The following is a 22,230-nucleotide window of genomic DNA, read 5'->3' as shown; positions in this document are numbered from 1 at the left end:
GCGGTGGGACGGTACCATGCTCAGGGTACCTCAGTCATGGAGGAGGATGGGGGAGAGCACTGGTTGATTACTCCCCCCACCAACCTGGCGGGTCGGGAGTCGAACCGGCAACCTTTGGGATGCAAGTCTGACGCCCTAACCGCTCACCCATGACTGCACCAACTAGGCAAGTTTGGAATCTCACCGATTAAAGCACTATTAAGTACTTTTTTCCATTTCCCTCAAACATGTTTCAGAGCTTTACGATCTTGTAACAGGATAAAAGGCACTTCTCAATTCATCATTACTGCACTAACATTTAGAGGAGTGGAGTATCACTCTCTAGCCCTCTATAAAGGCCAAAGAATGGATTGTACTGGAAAAGTTTTAATTTGCAAATTAAATTACTGTGTGCACAAGATAAAAAGTGAAATGGTGTGATATCAATGGTTGCAACAGCCCTTCTGTAAGACCTGGACTGGTAGTCTGGCATACAGGGCATTTTCCCAGTGGGGGCGTCAGTCCTCAGAGGCGGATTTTTTTTTGGGAGGGGGAGTGGGGGGGTTACCTCTGAGGCCGGTCCTAGCCCTGTCGCCTGGCCTGTTTTTTTTTTAAAAAAAAAAAAAAAGATTTTAGATGCCACCACTGTCAACGAGTTTTGTACACACCCTAGATCCAAAAATGATCCAACGTGACTGATGTTATTGGTACAGTGTGTTCAAATTATGTTCTGAGTCATTTACGAAAATCCCGGCACTGCATCCTTTGCAGCCAGCAGTCCCAACGTGGCACAACATCAAACAGAATATCTGAGCGTGTGCTGTTAGATGTATCAGAGTTGAGCTCCCTCCTCTCTCTTAAAGATAAGAGGGAAAACAAACATCCAAAACTGAACCGAATTACACTAAATACAAGATTTAAAAAGCTCTAAATTACATTAAGTCACATTAAATTACAGTTAATACTTTTAATGCATACCAAGATAAGACCACAAACTTCTAGTTGCATCTGCGCTTCAAGTTTTTTTTTAAGCAGACCTATATCACAATTGCACAAGCTGTTGTGTTTGACATTAGCAGCAGCTGTATAAGGGGAAGTAAGCCATCTTGGTCTGAGATATGCGATGCAGTCACTCTGTCAGTCCTCTATCATTGCAATCAGTCTTAAAGCCAAGCCATGTTACCGTTCTCAGCATTTGGCAATCTGCGATGTCAAATATTTTTTTTTAAGTGTTGCTTGGGGACTTTTCAAGCCTTTATTATGGTTCATGAGACATGATAGTGAAGGACAGACAGGAAGCGAGTTGGGAGAGAGAGATGGGGAAGGGCCGGCCGCATGGCAGACGAGTGCCCCACCGTTAGGCCAAGGTAGGGCCGCGATGTTAAATTCTTGCACGTGTAAAAGAACCTTCTGTCTTCTGGCTCTTTTCACTCTTTTTGTTCTCTTCTACACTCTGCTTTTTTTGCCACCGATGTTGTTGAAAGGTTGGCCTGGGGCGCCCCAAGTATGATCCCTCGGTTGCCTGTTGGCTAGCAACGCCTCCATCTATCACTCACTTCTCTGCATTGTCATTTTGCAGTGACATTTCAAAATACTCAGAGTTAGTTTTTTCTCTCTGTCTTCAGATCCTTTCTCAAGCTTCTTGATGCGTGTAATGTCAGACACCCTGCACACGCCCTGTCATACAGTACAGAGTTTACTGTAGCATCAAAGATTCTAGAATCTAGAGCTTGTACCGCATCATCAAAGATTCTAGAGCCATGCGTAGTGTTCTAGAATCTTTGCTTAGCATCAAAGTACAGGTCAGCTGCCAACTGAACTGCTGAGGTGTTAACCCCTGCACCATACATTATTGATGCGAACTTATCCTAGCTTACAGTATGTGTGGATGTGATGTGAGCCATAGCTGATGTGTGGTGATGTCTTCCTGTCAGTTCCACTCAGGTAGCCCCCAGTGAGGGATCAAAAGGACACGGTAGTAGTAGGTGTAACTTGGAAGAAAGGGAGCAGGAAACACTGGGGATCGGGATCAACCCGATCTTTGCTGGAAAGCACAGGTGGGCTTTCAGCTCTTGCGGGTGTTGGCGATGGCCATTAAAAATCAGGAATAAGAAAAACTGAAGCAGTCCAGGTTTTTAATAATTGTTTTGTAACTAACAAGGCAAAAAAACCCACAAAAAAAACGAACACTGAATTTTAAACACTAAGGTTTTTCGCTTGGTTTCCTGGTGTACCATAGCCCAGCGTGAAATCAAAAGGATGTGTGATATGTTTCTGCATACTGAGCATGAGCAAGATAAACTAGAAATGCATTCTCACGGAAAATGCTGGAAGCGGGCTTGCCTTTTGGGGCAGAGATGAAACAAAGTACTATTGAGAAAACAAAGCTAAAAGAAATCTTGGAAAAACTCCATCCACCCAGTCAGAAGTTATGGGCCAAACAATTCAGCCATCTTGGATTCAGCCATCTTGAAAGTGTTGTAGCTCTGCGTTTTGGGGATATACTAAATGACATAGATGGTATTTTAAGTTGGCTAAGGAACACTGCATATGATATAATTTTGAAAATCAACATGGCTTCGAGCGGGATTCGAACTCACAACCTCCATATCTGTAATCCAACCCCTTTGCCATTGATATTAAATGACATACAATACATGATATTTGAAGTTGGCTAAGGAACACTGCATATGATATCATTTTGAAAATCAACATGGCTTCGACTGGGGTTCGAACCTCCAACCCCCATATCCCTAATTCAGCACATTTGCCATTCATACTAAATGACATACATGGCATTTTAAGTTGGCCAAGGAACACTGCATATGATATCATTTTGAAAATCAACATGGCTTTGACTGGGATTCGAACCCCCAACCTCCATATCTGTAATCCAGCACATTTGCCATGCATACTAAATGACATACATGGCATTTTAAGTAGGCCAAGGAACACTGCATATGATATAATTTTGAAAATCAACATGGCTTTGACTGGGTTTCGAACCCCCAACCTCAATATCTGCAATTCAGCACATTTGCCATCCATACTAAATGATATACATGGCATTTTAAGTCGGCCAAGGAACGCTGCATATGATATCATTTAGAAAATCAACATGGCTTTGGGTGGGATTCGAACCCTCGACCTCCATATCTCTAATGCAGCGGCATGCATTACCACTAAGCCAAGCAGCTAATTGTCATGCATAGTCCAGCAAGACTATATTACATTGCATTGCAGAGCTGAACAATGGACTTCTAGAATGCTTGCTCGCACCTGCTCGTTAAGAATAGAATCTTGAGACAGTGACAGTTGAAATGGAACACTTCATTGGCTGCACCTGTTGTGATTGACTGAAAGACAGTTAGTATTGAGCTCTAGACAGGGGAGAGGATGAGAATGAGTTTTTTGTCTTTACAACATCGTTGTAAAAAAACTAAAAGGAGTTGGCACGTGTCCTTTTCACAGATCGGAGTCATGCTTGTGATCTCTCTAACAGTCTTTGAATGAAGTTTATAGGTGAAAGGGTTCAGGCACAAATGGACCTCCGTGTGGGACATGCGCTGATCTCTTGAAAAATGCACTTTTCAAAAGACTGGGATTCTCCATAGAGCCAGGCCTGTTTTTTTTACAAACCTGCCATTTAAAAAGTATTGGGAGTTGGGAGATGAAACTTTCACAATTTGGAGACATCCCATAGAGCTCGCTAACAACGCGTCAACTAAACTTCTAGGTGAAAGTGTTGATGTTTTATGACCGAAAAAGCCTCCTACACTCTAATCTCTAGAGTGGCGGAACTTTGGTTCATGAAGGTTCCACCATAGTTTTCAATGGAGACCCAGGCTTTCACAAAATCGCCAAAAACGGGAAAACGACAAGAGACATGGAGAAGCCTATAACTGTACGCGATCTCCAAGCCGAGCCGGTCGTTTTAGTGTTTGAACGGTGTCTCTATCTCGAAAGGCCTAGGAGGAGATCCATTTTCTATTTTACTGCTGCCCTGCACAAGACCAATAATAATAAAAACAGGAAGAAACAGGACTTAGAGATTACTATAAACGGGCCTTGCTCTGCAAGGGCCATGCTCTGCATGGTCCTTGCTCCGCAAGCCCGCTTAATAAGTGATAAAAGCAACATAGTGCAAGCAGAATGTAAGCATTATGACATTTCAATTGCCTGCAGCAGCTCATTTGCATAATATTCACTGAAGTCCTAACTGTTGCTCGAGGTGCTCAAATCGCTTCTTGTCGCCCAAAATTGCTTTCGTCTCTTCTGTCGCCAGCTCCTCCATACCATACAAAGTCAACTACTTCCGTCGCCGTTGTCACTCCAGTTGCTTTTGGTTGTCTTTGTGCCTTATAAGGTCTTTCGTTCCTGGTAGTGTAGGTGTTCCGTGGCCCAGTATGTGTCCAAGAGGACGTGTGACGTTGCTACATACAGTGTCCATTAGTGCTGCTCAAGTCTCCTGTGGTGTTGCCTACCGCTGTGCAAAATCAAGTTTGAGCAGAGAGGGGAGTGATGTACTGTTGCAGGTAATGATTATCTGTATCCATTAGCTAAATCAGGAGCTGCTGTTCAGTGACAGCCCCTGCGTAGATGTCACACTGAATCATCTTTGTCTGTCATGGCGGAGAACATTGCTGTACTGGGGGAGAAATAGGGCCCGGGCACTTTTAGATTAAAGGGGGCCCCCCTTAAAATTAGCGGCGCAGAACTGACTCGCCGGTGGGCCTTCTGACGCACCTTCATGGAACCCTATTTTCAGAAATGTAAAAAAATATTTTTTAAATAAGGGCCCACGAGGGTGCAGAGCCCACCAGGAAATGCCCGCTATGCCAGATGGCCTGTCCAGCCCTGGCTGAGAATGTCAAATGAGGGACAGTATGATTTCCCTCATTATGATGTCACCTGCAGTACTTATTGGGCTAACTCTATTTAAAGTTTGTCTATAATCTGTCACGTTTTTTAATTATACAAACTGTTCGGTTCACGGTTCGATGGATTATTTTTAGGACATGCCAGATGCTAATATGAACAATAATCAGGCCTTACTTCTTGTCGCAGTGCTTCAATAATCACTTCAGTTTGCATTTGAAACTTTCTGACACTGTATGTCTTTCTCCATTAATCTCAACAAACTAGAGCATGACAAAATCTGCTGTTCCGCTATAGTGGAAGGATCTTCATGTTGGGTTCAATTATGGATAATTGGGGGTGTTTCAGGATTCAAATTAATCTGAGAGTGTGAGAGCAGTGATTCAGAAGGTGTGGGGTTTGTCATTGCAGATCAACTACTGATGTGTGTATGACCAGTCTACTCATGTTTGATGAATACTGATTCTGTTGTACTTGCCTACTTCTAAATTTCACTTGTTCTACAGAATTTAAAAAGGTTTTCACACACTGTTGATTAAAATCCAGTGCCTACTCTGTTTCATTATACTAAAATGTCCTCCTTTGTGTTTTCCTTCAAATCGTTTTTCGTTTCTGGAAGTAGATCCTGATTGGAGAGTTGACACGCTTCTTCAGCAAGTCTGCAGCCTCACAAGAGAGGACCATCGTGAGCGGAGACTGCTGCTTCTTCAGCCCTCTGCTGCGACGCATCGTTCGCTTCCTGGGTAAGCTCTGTCAGTCATTGTTTAAAAGGAGGCAAGGGTCTTATTTGCGCTCTAGATGCTTAGAAAAATTAGTAAGTGCGTGGACCCAAAAAGTATAGTTCAGAGTAGTAGCAGGTTTGCACAATTAATAAGACACTATTGACAAGCACAAAGAGTTTTGTTTTTTTCTCAGAGCAGAGTAGAGCAGACGTTTCAGGTTGCTGCCATCATCAGTGCTCTCTATGCTCACCTTAGTGTCTTATTTAGTGTGTGAACCTGCTCCTTCTCTGAGTCATCAAAAAATCACATCTCTCTTCATTTCTTCTCCCTCTTGAGCTTAAAGCTGGCTGTCTGTTATGCTTATTTCCAGCATTCCGGGATTGTTTTTTTTATTTTGGGGGGATTCTATTTAAACCTGCCCTTGAACAGTCTCACAAAGTGTGTGAACTGTCTGTGAAAGTGTCTCCAACTCAAAGTAACACCTCTTCTAGGTATTTTTTTAAAAGACAAAGACGGAAAAGAAATATTGCTCCAAACTCTTTAGAAAAGGGGATAAAAGCCGCTGCAACAGGAAGAGTTCAAGAACTAAAAAAAAAAGTCATTTCAATGAGAGATGGCTTCGCCCTCTGGCATGTACTTTGAACTTGGCCAAGAATGCAGATACGCCGTTTCCATGCCAAAAAAAAAGCCTGTCGTATAAAGTGCAAAACTAGAGAGGCATTACAAAGAATTACTTTGAAGGCCTTTGGAGAAGAAGTATTTATGATGTGCCTCTGTCCATGGGACTAATGAAGCATAGCGGGGTGTCATAACCTTGGGGACATTGGGTGAGATTGAGCAGTTGTATCCTAAATTGAACTATAATTCAAATGTCTTCGCTGAAACACTAAAACCAATTGAAAAGACAACTTGGCAACTTGCGAGTGGCAAAGTCGCATGCTCCTCTTCGGCACACGTCATTGGTGACCTAATGGCATGAATAGAATAACTATTTGATGTATCCGTCACAATATTGTGTTCCTAATTAAATCTAGTGGGTTACTGATTGATCGCCAAGCAATCTTTATCCTCTGCTGCAGTTCACCACTCTCCATGAAACACATCAATAACATGGCGTTTGTCTGCAGTTCATACTTTGCATTTGTGCGTTCCTCATTTCTCTCAGCTGTCTATTCTCATATAAATAGAAAGCCTTTCATTTTTTTTCTATTTCTATATTTCTGATATTTATCATCACTACACCTGGTAACAATGAAATATTGTTCTTCCCACTGTTGATGTACTCTGCAGCCATGGCCTAGTAGTTAGAGAGTTGGTCTTGGAATTTCAATTGGAATTGAAACCAAGCTTTCCAACTGCGGCAGCATAATATTCAGTGAAGTTCAACTACAAACTGTTGCTCGAGTCGCACAAATCGTCTCTTGTGGCCCAAATCACTTTTGTCTCTACTGTCGCCAGTGGCTCCATACAAAGCCAATTACTTCCATCACTCTGGCTTTTGGTGTGTTTGCGCTACGCGGCTACATGTAATGTACTTTTCCACCTTTTTCCTCCACATGTTTCCTCACCAAGGCGTTTACTCCTTTGGCCTCTTCACCACCACCATCTTTGCCAACGCCGGCCAGGTGGTGACAGGAAACCAGACGCCCCACTTCCTATCGGCGTGTCGGCCCAACTACACAGCGCTGGGCTGCCAGTCGCCCGTGCAGTACATCACGGAGAAGCGGGCCTGCACGGGGAACCCCTACCTGATCGCCAACGCACGGAGGTCTTTTCCCTCCAAGGACGCCGCCCTCAGCATGTACTCCGCCATCTACACTGTGGTGAGTGAGAAATACTGTACTACAATACACTGGTCATCAGGGGCTGATTCACCAGGGCACACGTATCAGGGGCCCCCACAAGGACTCAGGGTTTTTTGCATATTGAGGAGTACCATCACAAATATGTGATTAGAATTTTGGGTTCTCATTATGATGTCATAAGGACTTTGCGGGATTTTTAACACAGAGTTCAATGGGAGCTGTAGAGTGTTCAAGTGAGATTTTAGAAGAACTGGGAAAAAGTCCTTACTCCTCAAAGGGTTAATATTGATACGACCCAGCTCGTTAGGGGAAGCAACATGAAAGGAAGACCACAGCAGAAGTCAAAATCGTGGTTATTTATTGAAACCAACACAACAACAGCAGACAAAGGTGTCTAGGGGGTAGTTTGGGTGTAGGTGAATGGTGGATGCAATGTACATAATCAGTATGTCAGCTTGTGAAGAGAAATACAGTAAATAAAAGAAAGCGGGTACAGAGTGGGCGAAAGATATGAGTTGCCAGTTGCCCGTGCAGTATATCACGGAGAAGCGGGCCTGATCGCCAACGCACGGAGGTCTTTTCCCTCCAAGGATGCCACCCTCAGCATGTACTCCGCCATCTACACTGTGGTGAGAAATACTACAATACGCTGGTCATCAGGGCTATCTACACTGTGGTGGGCAATACTTTTTTTTTTTAAGTATGTTTTTGGGGCTTTTTCGCCTTTATTATGACAGGACAGTGTGAGAGGAAACAGGAAATGAGCAGGAGAGAAATACCGTATGTGGTAAGGTCCGGACTCAAACTAGGGTCCCCATAGGCATGCAAGCCCAAATATCTGGGGCTTAGCACGCTGCACCACACTGGTCATCAGGGGCGTTGAAATGAGGGGGGCAAAGTGGGACTAATTCACCAGGGCCCCACATATCAGGACTAACACAAGGCCCACAAAGGGTTTTTTTCCTTAATACACTGTATGATATACATGCTGTACATGACATGAGGGGAATGGGGTTCATTGGAGACATTTGGTGACATGCCTCCCTCAGCATATACAGTTTTCTATACAGTGCATATAGTACTCAGTCATGGAATTCAGATTTTAAAAAGATCTAAATGGGATGAACTGAAAATCATTTTTGAACAATATGGATATTTGCGAAAATCCTGTGTGCTTATTGAAATAGAGTTTTCAAAAGGGGCGGACTTTTCATTAGGGGTGGGCACTGTACAGTAACTGAATTCGGTAGCCTACATTGACAGCATGGAGCATCATGGAGTTGGATTCTTCTCTCAGTGTGTATGTGTTTTACCCAGACATCTACACAGTGGTGGGTGGCAGTATGTTGCGAAGGGAGGTGTTTAGAGAATTATACTTAGATTAGATAAAACTGGAGTCGGATTAAACTGAATTAAGTTAAGTAAACTTTTATATTACATCCAGCTGCATAACATAATTCAGCCATCAAATGTACACAGCGGTGCGTGGTGACGGCATGTTGAGTGAATTAAATGAACTCAAAATTATAGTTGAGAGGGCTGGTCATTTTATATAGCAAGTCAGCCTGAAGTAATATGAATGCTGCCGTGCTCAGTATGGAGTTCACTATCTACACAGCGTTGGTGGGTGATGACATGTTGCAGGGGGAGGGGTTGGAGAATGGAGCGAGAGAAAACTGAATTTCTGATCAGCTGAAATTTCCTCATCTTATCTGATCTTATCTGACTCATACAGTACTTGAGAGAGCAAGTAATGTTACATCACATCCAGTACAAAATGAATTAAAGTAGGAAAAACATCCATCATTTAAGGATTCTGTGTGCGTGCGCGCGCATGTGTGCCTGTGTGTGCGTGCGTGGGCATGTACATGTGCATTTTCTATAGCTGTATGTGAGGAGTGCGTTCCCCACCAAACCCACGCTGTGTCTGTCTGATGGGGCTTTCCCACAGTATGCCTGTGCCTGTGCCTGTCTCTAACCTTCTCCTTTGTCTGTGTGTCTGTGTGTGTGTGTGTGTGTGTGTGCGTGCATGAATGTGTCTTTTCATGTATTGATTGATTGATTGCTTTATTACAGACTCTGGGTCCATCCAGGCAAAGAACACAGATAAGATACAAGAACAGGACAAAACTACATACAGACATATAACAAATATACAAACAATATAAAAATAAACTTTAAAAAACAACTATACTGACTCTCTTACAGTAAACACTTATACCAGTGCTTCCAAAACTGGGATGTGCAGCGAGTGTCACTGTATGAAATGTTTATCATTGCAACAACATTATGGTTTTTAGAGTCATTCAGCCTACAGATGAATCTATACATTATATTTCTCAATAATGCAGACAGTGTATTGACTCCATGGCTCACACACAACTCACTTGCACTAGTCCATCTAGGTCTTCTTAGAAGTATCCTCAAAGCATCATTATAGGCCACTTGTAATCTCTGGAAGCTGGCTTTTTTATAGTTTAACCATAGATGCGCAGTGTATAATGGAGAACAGAATGTCTTGAAGAGGGTCAACTTAACATTTACAGAGCAGTTACCAAATTTTCGTGCCAATATGTTTGCTTGCACATACAGCATACGGCACGATGAATATCTTCATCATCTGTCAGTTGGTCAGTGATAACATGTCCTAAATATTTCACTTCCCTACAGGTGTTTAGGACCTTACCTGAAAGTCTGAATTCAGGGAAAGTCATGTGCTTGTCTTCCAGAGTCCTGCATATCATGATCACACTTTTAAGCTCATTGAATTTTATATCTTGCAGCTCCCCATACATAGAACACTCATTGAGGAGCTGCTGTAAACCAGCTGAGCTAGGGCTAAAAATAACACAGTCATCGGCATACATAAGATGGTTAATAACTGTACTGCCCACCATACAGCCAGTTTTACATGATCTTAGTTTATGAGACAGGTCGTTCATGTAAAAATTAAATAATATGGGTGATAAAATACTCCCCTGTCTTACCCCATTACTTATATGAAAGGGAGCAGACAAGCAGTTGTCCCATTTTACCTGCATGGTTTGCTGCGCATACCAGTAAGACAGTATTCTGACTATGTACTTAGGGACACCAGCTGTACGAAGTTTATTAAATAATTTATCATGATTTAATCGATCAAAAGCCTTGGAGGCATCTAAAAAACAGATAAAAATTGAAGAATTCTTTCTTTTATAGTTGTTCAACAGTTCCTTTAACATGTATATGCACATGTCAGTGCCATGTTTAGCTTTAAAACCAAATTGGTGGTCAGTAGAGCTAATCAAGTTATTAATTCTCTGCAGGATAATTTGCTCAACTACTTTAGATAAAATATTAGCTAGAGCAATGGGCCTGTAGTTATTAGAAGATCCCACTTTTCCAGCTTTGTCCTTTATCACAGGGACCAGCTGCACTGTCATCATGGATTCTGGAAGAAATCCATGGGACATAAGAGCAGTGAAGCACAAGGCAAGGAGTATGTATAATCTAAAGCTGGCATATTTCAGATGTTCAGCAGATATATGATCCATTCCTGTGGTTTTATTAGCTGATAGATTTTGTATCGCTTGGGAAACTTCATAGGAATTGATAATTTCAACAGATTCAACATTACCTATCTGACGGGCATTAGGCTGGGACAGATTAAACAGCTTACTGTAATGCATTCGCCATAGCTCTGCAATATTACCAGCACCAGACACTCCATCTACTGAGCATGGTAAAGAAGGTTTGTGCCCATTAATGTGCTTTACCTCTTTCCAAAAATCATTATTGGAGTTACTTACAAGCTTCCTGGCCATAGAGTCGGCCCTCATACATTCTTCATTTCTATTAATGAAGCGGACTGCATATTTATATTTTGCATTTGTACTCTTCTTATACTCAAAAATTGGCCCCTGCCTTGGCTTGCCAGCCATTGCCCAGGATTTAGTTGCTTCACGAGCCTCAGCATAAAATTCTGCTACATAAGTATTCCAGCCAGGCCGGACTTGTCCTCTCTTTGCGGCCTTAAGGTGAGGCTTACTAGCTTCAAGTAAACAGGAGATAATGTCTGTGTACATTGCTGATATGCAACTTCTATGATTGTTATTTGTACAATTATAGTCTTTACATGGGGATATACACATTGCTCAATAGCTGATCAGAATAGTTACAATAAGAATCCAAATCATCACATGACAGTGAGGCCCAGTCCAGTTTACAAGAACCACTAGACCTTGTATTTGCACTTTTAGCTGTTGCAGGTATGCACTCCAGTCTGACAACCATCTTAACTGGGATGTGATCAGAAGTGGATACATTATATAAGATTTCCATATTCATCAAGGATGCATGCGCATCAGCTGTAGAGAGACAATGATCTAACCAAGATGTGGTGTGCCACGCCTCACTAATATGTGTGTAACTTTCAGTTGACAAAAGTTCTCTACTGGAGAGGATAAGATTATTATCTTCACAGAACTGACTTATATGTTTAGCAAAGCTTGACCTTTTGTCAGAAATGTCCGCATTCATATCTCCAACAATAAAAACATTTGTAAAAGCCTCACTTTGAAGGTAAGAGCTAATAAAAGCAAGCTTGTTAACATATTCTTCCTCATGATGTTGACATTCATATGGAAGATAAATATTTAAAATAATAAATTTCTTATCACCCTGAGTGACCTGTATAGCAATGCACCAGTCCACAGAGAGTCTTATGACATTAATGGCTGAGTCCAGGCTCTTATTCCACAGAATTGCCACACCTCCTGGAATTCTGCCCTTTTTTATACCCAGGCTGAGGTCAGTAGTGGACTCCCCGGCCCCATGAAAGCGGTCACTTATAGAGTTCAGACCATTTAAGTCTTGTTTTGTTAGGAAAGTTTCCTGTAGGCACAAGACGTGACATTGTTCCAATAGTTGGTCAACGATGATGCGTCGGGCTTTATCTGCTGCACTGTGGCCCAGACGTAAGCCCCGACAGTTGTATGATAGAATGTTTATATCCATAGGAACACCATTAGCCCCTTGCGTCAGTGGCGAGCGCACCCGTGGCCCCAGCAGCTGATGTAGCGACATTGTCAGTTATTCCATTCTTACGCGGTTCATAGAAACGCCTGACATATGTTCCTTCAGGCCATAGCTCCGGGTTATAAATATCGCCAATGTCTTTGCACTCCGCAGATACTTTAAATGACGCATATCTGGTGTTAACTGTGGCAATCCTTTCGCATGCCACCTGTCCGAGTTTACTGGCAAGGTGAGAGCGCAGCACCTCAGCATCTATATCGGGTGAGAATCTGGATGCAAAGACACTCACCCTTTTTGTTGCTATCATTTTAATGCCCCCTGCAGCTCCTGTGCCCACAATCGTTTTTCCAGCTTTCTTTTGTCTCAGTGAGGATTTCCCTATGTATGTATGTGTTTTCTGTAGATGTACGTGACGAGTGCGTTCCCCACCAAAGGCACGCAGCTGACCAAGCCCATAGTGTTCCTGTGGGCCTGCACCTAACCGTCTCTTTTGTGTGTGCTACATAGATTTTGGACAATAAAGTACACTTGACTTGACTTTACTTGTGTGTGTTTTCATGTGTGTGCTTTTTCTGTAGATGTATGTGACGAGTGCGTTCCCCACCAAAGGCACGCGGCTGACCAAGCCCACGATATGCCTGACGGTGCTCTCCCTGGCGGTGCTGGTGGGGGTGGTGCGGGTGTCGGAGTACCGTAACCACTGGTCAGACGTGCTGGCCGGGTACCTCACTGGAGGATCCATCGCAGCATTCCTGGTGAGAGAGGCAACATGGTGTCACATCCCTCTTATTCCCTGTTTTGTTTTATTAACGGTACACTGTGCAGGAAATGGACAAAAAAGGTATGGCAACTATGCTGCTCATTGAAATTGGGTTGCCTATCGCCAGATTTCATCTTTTCATGAAAGTTTACTAAGTAATAAACTTATTTTCTAGTATGGCCCAAGTGCAATCATTTTTGCAGCTAAAAATGGCTATTTCTGGAAATTCAAAATGGCGAACCATGGAGAAGATCCACCTTTCCACGTATGAAAAGTGAAATTTTTCCAGTCATAATAAATACTTCGAATTTGATGGCGGTGGTAAGTATTCATGAAAAAGGTAACATTAGTGAATGAGTAGCATACATTTTGGAAATAAACAACTAAAAATCTCACACAGTGTACCTTTAATAACACATGTTTAGTGGCACGCGTCAGGGTGGTGCAGCCACAACTAATGCCACCATTGTGTATTATGGATTGAATTGTTTTTTTTTGTTTTTGTTTTTAGTGGATTATCTAAGAAGCATATTCATTGCTGTACATTAATTACCAATTGCTAATTAGCTTATGGGCATTTGCTATTGTTGTACCACCCGACCTCTGGGCCCAAAAAAACATCACTGACCCTTTAATGTTCAAACTTTTGTTTTTTTATTTCAACTTTAAGACTTTAGTATGTTTCCTACTTTAAGTATTTTATTTGTACTCATTACTATATGTTTTTACAGCATGACATGCCAGACTATTGAAAAATTCTGGCACCACCAGGTTCAGAAAGCTGGGGGCTTTTATTTGGGTACCGTTCAAACTGCTTCTGTACAATATACCGCCAATCCATGAGTGACCAACCCCAACGATTCAAGCAGAGGAAAACAACTCGCGTTGTAATTGGTTTTCCGTTTGTTGTGTCTTTACTCCAACATAGTATAATAAAATAAAGGATTCAACTCGGAGGTAAAATGAACATGACTTTACTGATCTTCGTGGTGGTTTCAATATACACATATCAATGCACTGGCGGATAACCTATAGGTAAACTCAGTAGCTAGGGGAGTGGTTCCCCTGAAGTAAATAGATCCACTGAAAGATAGTACGTTCATTTGTGTCTTATTCATAGGTTCATAGTGTTCTTATGTATTTGATTCCTACAGCTAGATGAGTTTGCCTGGTTTAGAAGGCTAGTGTTTTTATGCTTTTATTTTTGTGAAGCACATCCAACTTCCCCTGTGCCTTGCAGTGGAGAGAGAACTAGACAGGACGTCAGTTTATAGGGTGATGTAGTAGAAATTGGGAAGTGGTCCGACTCCGGGCACCTTAGCTAGGGCTGGGTTCCAAAGATTGATCTGCGATCCAATATCGATTCACAATTCAAAATTGTGATATCGATTCACAACTTTGTGGATCGATCTTTTGCTGATGATTATAGGCACTATTTTCTCAACCACATCCTGTAGCTCTCTTTCACATTCATGTAGGCTACATGCACAAATACACACAGCCTGTTCAAGTAAATAGTGCCAGTCTTTTCCCACCGTTCTCTCTCATACCAAGTTTCCTGCTTGCTTCTTTCCTACCAAGGTATGTCATGTTTGTGTGCAGGGCCGGTTTTAAGCATAGGCCGGCTAGGCGGTCGCCTAGAGCGCCATGTGAAGAAGGAGCGCCGAAATGGCGCTCTCCGATGCGTAATTTTGCAATATGAAGTTTTTTTTTTATGAAGTCGCAATCAACAAAGCGTGGCGAAAGCGCTCCTCACGGCAAAACGCCCCTCAGCCAATAGTAATATCGCTTCCAACTGTCTCTGGGAAGTCTGTGAACCAATAAACAGACAGTTCTGAGAAAGGGGGCGGGACGAGTGACAGCGTGCGATCTAATTTGATTTGGAGACTCAGACAGATAGGGCAAGCGCAAACAGCAGGCTGGATGGAGAATTGTTATGTTCTCATTAAACCACTCATTGCATGATGCAGGAGTTGCAGAGGGTGTTTTGGAACTATGTGATTTAATCAGCAACCGTTTGTGATTATGGAAAGCCTAATAGTTATGAGGTTACTATTTGGAATTAGAGAGAAAAAGAACTTTGTTTTTGAGAAATCGCTAGTTAGCATGCTAACATTAGCCAAGTATGCCAAGCAATGAAATCCAGTAAAGTAGCTGTTAGTAGCCTACTCACTACTCACTAACACCCACCTGATATCATAATACTTGCTTAGGTTGACAAGCAATGTAAAGTAAGACTGGTGCCATGTTTAAAACAATTTTAGCTGCCATATCTCCTTCCATCCACATGAATTACCTGCTTGTTGTAAGCTTAAAAAAACATTGTTTCCAGACCAGAATGACATAGCCTAGGCTACATGAATCATGTAACAGAACCATGCACAGCATGTTTTCATGCTGAGTGATGTAGTATTGCAGACAAGTGAGGCTATTTACTATATTTTGTATATTATGAAATTCAATAGCGTGACAGCTCTTCTCCCTTTCTCTCACCCTGTCCCTCCAGTTCAAACACATAGATAGCCCCCTTCTCATTCTCCTACTCACAAATGCACCACTATTTCCAGTCCAGAAATGAAATTGGTTAGGAATCATAGACAGCACAAATGTGTAGCTTATTAAAGTTGTTATGCTGCCATGCTTTTTGATGCTGTAGGTAGTGTAGATAGGCTTTCAATGCAGACCTCCTTGGTAGGCCTATTGACTACACATGCATTTTACATGCAAATGTACTGTATCACTCTCCTGGCATTTCAATTTCATATTACAATTCAAACACATTGATAACCTCCCTCTCATCTGGGGTTGGGGGCCCCACCACCATCAACACACCACACAGTGAAGCTACTTTCATGTGACTCAATCTGATGTGTTGGTCGCCTGTCAAAAAGAACCAGAAATCCATTTGATGCAAAACGGTTATTGTTCTTGATGCTATTTAGTTAAGCTTACTACGGATATTACTCTTGTGTTCTGTAAGGTATAAGAAAGAGGGTTTTTTTTTCTTTCAAAGGTAAGGTGGGGGGGAGAGGGGGGCGCCAGAACTCAAACTCGCCTAGGGCACCAAATAAGCCAGAACCGGCCCTGTTTGTGTGGGCATCAAATGCTGAGATATTTTGGTTTATATAGCTGGTCTTACAATTCTAGACATAAATGGGTTAAAGTGACAACTCAGCAATACAGAAGATCGATATCGAATCAAATTGAATCGGATCGTGGATCGAATTGGATCGTGACCTTTTGGATTGGAATCAAATCGATCCAGGAAATTTGGATCGATTCTCAGCCCTAAACTTAGCCATCCACACAGCACCCCTGATTCCCTCTGCCTTCTCATAATGAATAATTAATCACCACATGCTGCCGTTAATTCAGGTCCTAAGGGGATGCTAAAATGGTAAATAGACTGAGATTATATACTGTAGTACTTTTCACATACTCAGCAGAGTGCCCAATGCATTTTAAATGGGGAGCACGTTGTTAACCCCTTCTGCTCCACACATACTGTATTTACCATCGGATTGCAGTAGCCTACCATGCAGGGGACCATCCCGTAGAGTGTGTGAGTAGTAAAGGATTTAGGGCAGCAGCGTCTTACTCAAAGTTTACATTGACATGTACATTATACTTATGTAAAAAAAAAAAACGTACATTTTTTTTTACTCCTTTGTGTCTTTATTGCTGATAGGACAGGTCCCTATGGGGCTGCCCCCTTGCACTGGTGAGGCATAAATGCAATTTCATCGTGTGCAGTGTGCACTTGTGTGCTGTGGAGTGCTACATCACAATGACAATGGGAGTTTGAGTTTCCCAGTCGGGCTTTCATTGGGCTTTCACTTTCAACAGGCTGTCATGATGTTAATTCCTATCTCGTTACCAGTAGATGTCACCATTCAGCTGTGTTTGTTTTTGTCTGGTCGGTTACACTTTACGTGACAACGGCATCATACGTATGACATAACAGTGTCATGACAGTCATGGACGCATCATAAACATGATGACAATGTCATAAACATGTTATATTCATGAAAAGTTGACATTGTCAGGACTGTCTTTACCATAACTGAATGTCACTTAATGACAGTCATAAAATGTTCATGAAATTGACGTAATGTTTATGACACATGCATGACTGCTTTATGACAACGTTTGTCATATGTATGATGATGCCAGCGTCAAGTTATGTGTTTCTATCTGGTCTGTTTCTTGTCTGCTCTGCCGTCAGGGCAGCTATAAGACTAATAGGTTGCCTAAAGTAGGGACTATACCGTTGTAGTCTATATGCAGTGTGAGCAGGGCCACTGACAGCTTTGGCTGGACCTGGGACACAGTCATCTGAAAGGGCCCCCTCACCCAATACATGCAATGTAATGTGGACCCAATTCTGGGTCCCACATCTCCCTGGGCCCGGGAGAACTGACCCCTTTGTCCCCCCTTGTCGGCTTCCCTGAGTGTGAGCATGCACTACTGTGGAACAGCTGCTGGCTTATCAGGAGCTGTTGTGAGAGTGCTGTAGTAGCAGCTTTTTATAATAACTGGGGACCCAGCCGGAGGTGCAGGAAGGAAGGAAGGAATGCCATATTCAGTTAAAATAAAGCACAATAGCGAACACCAAGATCTGTTTCTTACACTTATTTTTGCCATTTTGCTCATTTCTTCACTTAACCTTTTTTCCCCGCATCTCTCAGGCAACATTTTTGCCTCTATTCTGGTGTTATTGTTCTAGCTGTGAATTGTCAATCTCCCTCTCTCTGACACACACACACACACACACACACACACACACACACACACACACACACACACACACACACACACACACACACACACACACACACAAAATCTTTTTTCCTGTTTCTCTTGATGTGTCTGTGTGCCTCTCTGTGTGTCTCTGTGTGTCTCTCTGTGTGTCTCTCTGTGTGTCTCTCTGTGTGTCTGTCTGTGTGTCTGTCTGTCTCTGTCTCTGTCTCTCTCTCTCTTTGTCTCTCTCTCTCTCTCTCTCTCTCTCTCTCTCTCTCTCTCTCTCTCTCTCTCTCTCTCTCTCTATCTTTTCTCACTGTTGTGATTTTATGAATATCATTCAGCTTTGGCCTGTTTTTATCCCAAGAAAATCTAGCTAACCATCCACCCTTCCCCTTCCTCTTCCCCCTCCTGCTCCTTCAACCTCTCCTCCATCTGCCCATCTTCATCACCTTCCCTCATCTCCACCTCCACCTTTCCATCACCCCTTCCTTCTGTCTATCCTTCTCCTCCTCCCACTCTTCTCCATCCTCATCCTCCACCTCCTTCTCTGTATTCTCACACTCCTTCTCTCCGTCTTCCTCTTGTCTTCTCTGCTCTCCTCCTTGTCTTCCCTTCTCCCTCTCTATTCACCTCCTCCTCCTCTTCCTACCCTCCTCCTCCTCCTCTCTGTCCCTCTGCTATTCCTGTCTATTCCTCTTGGCCTTCCTCTCTTCCTTCTCCTCCTCATTGTTCTGCTCCTCCTCCCCTCTCCTCCCCTCTCTCTTCCTCCTCCTCCTCCACCTCCTCCTCCTCCACCTCCTCCTCCTCTCCAACTTCTTTTTGTCTTCTCCTCTCTTCTACTCCTCTCCTTCTTCCTCCCTTTTCACCTCCTCCTCCCCTCTCCTCTTCTACCTCCTCTCCTCCCCTCTCTCTTCCTCCTCCTTCACATCCCCCTCCTCCTCTCCATCTTCTTTTTGTCTTATCTCTCCTACCCCTCTCCTTCTTCATCTCTATTCATCTCCTCCTCCCTTCTCCCCCCGCTCCTCCCCTCACCCCCCCTGCTCTTCTCCTCCCTCTCCTCCTCCTCCATCCCCCACCTCCTCCTCCATCCTCCACCTCCTCCTCTCTCCTCGTCCTCCCCCTCCCCTCACCACCCTACTCTTCTGTTCTCCTCTCCTCCTCCACCTCCCCTCTCTCTTCTACCTCCTCCTCTCTCCTCCTCCTCCACCTCCCCTCACCCCCGTACTCTTCTCCTCTCCTCTCTCCTCCCCTGCCCTCCTCCTCTATTTCTCCCTCTTCCTCCTCCTAAAAGGTGACATGCGTGATCAACAACTTCGCGCAGACCCAGCCGCCCGCCGTGGTGCCCCTGCCCCTCCGGCCGCTGCCCCCCCAGGCCACGCTCAGCGTGCCCACCGTAACCCTGCCCCGCGTGGAGAGCCCACTGCAAAAGCTGGGTGGCCTTCAGGTAAGGGGCAGGGAGGAAGGGCCCTGGGGGGTGGGCGGAGGGAGATTACGGACAGGTGAGACTTTGTTGGGCGCGACCTGTTGCCATGGCTGCGCAGGTGGCTTACCTATACTCTACTCTACGTACTCTACGTGTTGTTTTTTATGTCGGTCTTGCCCAACCGTCTTGTTCCGTAATTTCCTTTTTGGTGTACATATATCTGTACTACTGTCTCTACTTTTTCAACTGCGCACTTCAAGATGAATTTAGATAGACGAGACAATAAAATGATTTCCTGCATTCTGAACACCAACTAATAAGCTCCTAAACTTTCAACAGAACAGGTGGCTTTGTACCTACTTGTTGTTCTGTCCATTTTGACCGTCTTCTGTAATTTTCTTTGTGAGGTGTTGTTTTGTCCCTGGATGTGTTTGAACGTAATTTTCATGTTTTAATGTAATTTTTTTGATGATGAATGAAGAATCTGTGCCTTTACTGTCTCTAGCGAACGTCTTAGCGAATTTACAAATAAATTGAAAAAAATACTGTAAATTATTATTCCTATTATTGCTAATTATGAATTATGAACACCAACAAAAGAGTTGTTAATAGGTTCTACATTAACCCTAAGCAAATGCTCATGTTTCTAAAAAGTGAAGCTGGGTGTCAAATAGCGTTTTCAGGCAGACAAAGAACCGTGGCAGTGCCAGTTCCTGCGACTGATGTTAAGAGTTGAAAATCAGAGCGTTCAGAAACTGTTCAGTTTTAGTTGGGTATGCAACTATTTTGGGGCTTAATACAGTTAAAATCGTTGGCTGGGGTTTATAAAGGTGGTAAAGTGTCTTATTTTTCATGTTAAGCGCTGTCTTGCTGTAAGACAAGTTAAAAGAGGGAATATGTCGCTAAGCTTGTGAAAGTCAATGGATCCGTGTAGCAGTGTAGCATGCTACACGGATCCATTGGCTTTCACTAGCTTAGCGACATGCTCCCTCTTTTAACTCGTCTTAAAGCAAGACAACGGCTTACATGAAAAATAAGACACTTTACCACCTTTATAAACCCTGGCCAACGATTTTAACTGTATTAAGCCCCAAAATAGTGGCATACCCCTTTAAATAGCATTTTTTTCATTACTGTGTAGATTTTGAGACAGGCATGCCACGGGCACAGCGCAAACGACGTCATCCTACATTGTGCCCCTTTAAAGTGGTATAAATATACGCTGTACTTTCAGTGCTCGAACACCAAAAGAGTGCCAGCTCAAAACAGTTGCTGACATGCAACATTGTGCTGAGCTAAAGATACAGTATTAATAGTATACCTGACTCCTGCTCTAATTTCAGCATCCACAACACAAGACAGTTATAATCTTCACTTGAACTCCGCACTTAACTTTTTAACGTTGCAGGCATCATCACTGAAGCTGAATCGAAAGTGTCGACATGATTTATACATACAGTACATTAGTTGACACTTATACATGCATTATATTGCACAATGTAGGGCATTCAAATAAGCTCATAGCCTGTGTGTAGTAGTAGCCGAAATAACATTTCAGACATGGCCTAGAATCACAAGAGATACAGCATTTGGCAGTCAGCCAGACACTGATACATTCGATTGTTGAATGGAGATGTCATCACTACAAACCTCTCCTCTCCTCCTGTCCTCTCTGTCCCCCATTGCACAGACAACGGACAACATCACAAAAGATACAGCAGTCAGACAGGTCTAATACTCCCTTTTAACTTTCATCCAACTGTTGAATGGATGTGTCATTACTAATCTCTCCTCTTCCGTTTCCTCTCCTCTCCTCTCCTCTCCTCTTCTCTTCTCTTCTCTTCTCTTCTCTTCTCTTCTCTTCTCTTCTCTTCTCTTCTCTTCTCTTCTCTTCTCTCTTGTCCCATTTCCTCTCCTCTCATCTCCTCTCCTCTTTGGTATCTGTCCCCATTGCCCAAACTCAGACTAATGGCATAATAGATACAGCAGTACTGTACTTACTTCTAGTTTCTGTGCAATTGTTGAATGATCATGTAATCACTATGAGCTTCTACTCCCCTCCCCTCCCCTCCCCTCCTCCCTCTGCCCCCATTGCATAGATTCATGCTAAAATGGGCATTCATGCTAAAATGTGGGCAGCTGTGGCCTAGTGGTTAGAGATTTGGTCTTTCAATCTAGGTGTTGCAGTTTCGAATCCCCCCTGACCTCTCCCTACATAACCATCCATGGCTGAAGTGCCCTTGAGCAAGGTACCTAACCCCACATTGCTCCAGGGACTGTAACCAATACCCTGAAAAATAATAACTGTAAGTCGCTTTGAATAAATGAAAGCGTCAGCTAAGTGCAATGTAATGTAATGTAATGTAAAATCACAATCAGCGGGCCCTGCCATGGCCTTATAGTAGGGCACTGGGTTATTAAGCCGGCGACCTGGATTCGATTCCGGCCCGGGTCATTTGCCGATCCTTCCCCGTCTCTCTCTCCCCACTCATTTCTTGTCTCTCCTCCACTGTCCTGTCATCAATAAAGGCAAAATGTCCTTAACCCCCAACGCCCCCTACAAAAAAATCGCCATCAGCAGTTGTAGTCAGGTAGATCAATACTCCCCTTTATGTTCTGTGCAATTGTTAAATGGACATGTCAACATTATTCTAACCTCTCCTCTCCTTCCCTCCACTCACTCTCTCCTTTCTGGTCTGCTCTCTGGCCGCCATTTTTGACAGGCTCGACGAGGTCCCTATACTGAGATCACATGACCATCAGCCTTCTCTCGTCCCCGGCCCTCCCGACGTCCCTCGCTCGCGTCGCTACATCTCCAGCACAGTCTAGACCTGCCTATCTCCTCCTCCTCGTCATCGGATCGAGCCCCTCTCTGCGCCGCACACCCCCGCGGCCGCAACCGAC

The 22,230-nt window shown here is 43.4% G+C and overlaps 1 protein-coding gene across 1 annotated transcript in view; it reads left to right on the top strand.

The window, feature by feature from the left end:
- plppr2b (phospholipid phosphatase related 2b) overlaps positions 1–22,230 on the top strand; it is a 76,077-nt gene extending 53,847 nt beyond the window's left edge. The window contains exons 2-6 of the mRNA XM_063221784.1: positions 5,480–5,600; positions 7,152–7,402; positions 12,979–13,155; positions 19,195–19,331; positions 22,050–22,230. Of these exons, the coding sequence (XP_063077854.1) occupies positions 5,480–5,600; positions 7,152–7,402; positions 12,979–13,155; positions 19,195–19,331; positions 22,050–22,155 (792 nt within the window). The 3' untranslated portion in view covers positions 22,156–22,230. The remainder of the gene's footprint in view (positions 1–5,479; positions 5,601–7,151; positions 7,403–12,978; positions 13,156–19,194; positions 19,332–22,049) is intronic.

The sequence above is a fragment of the Engraulis encrasicolus genome, chromosome 1 (assembly GCF_034702125.1).
Source record: "Engraulis encrasicolus isolate BLACKSEA-1 chromosome 1, IST_EnEncr_1.0, whole genome shotgun sequence".
Taxonomy (NCBI): domain Eukaryota; kingdom Metazoa; phylum Chordata; class Actinopteri; order Clupeiformes; family Engraulidae; genus Engraulis; species Engraulis encrasicolus.
This window is presented reverse-complemented; position numbering and strand designations above follow the sequence as displayed.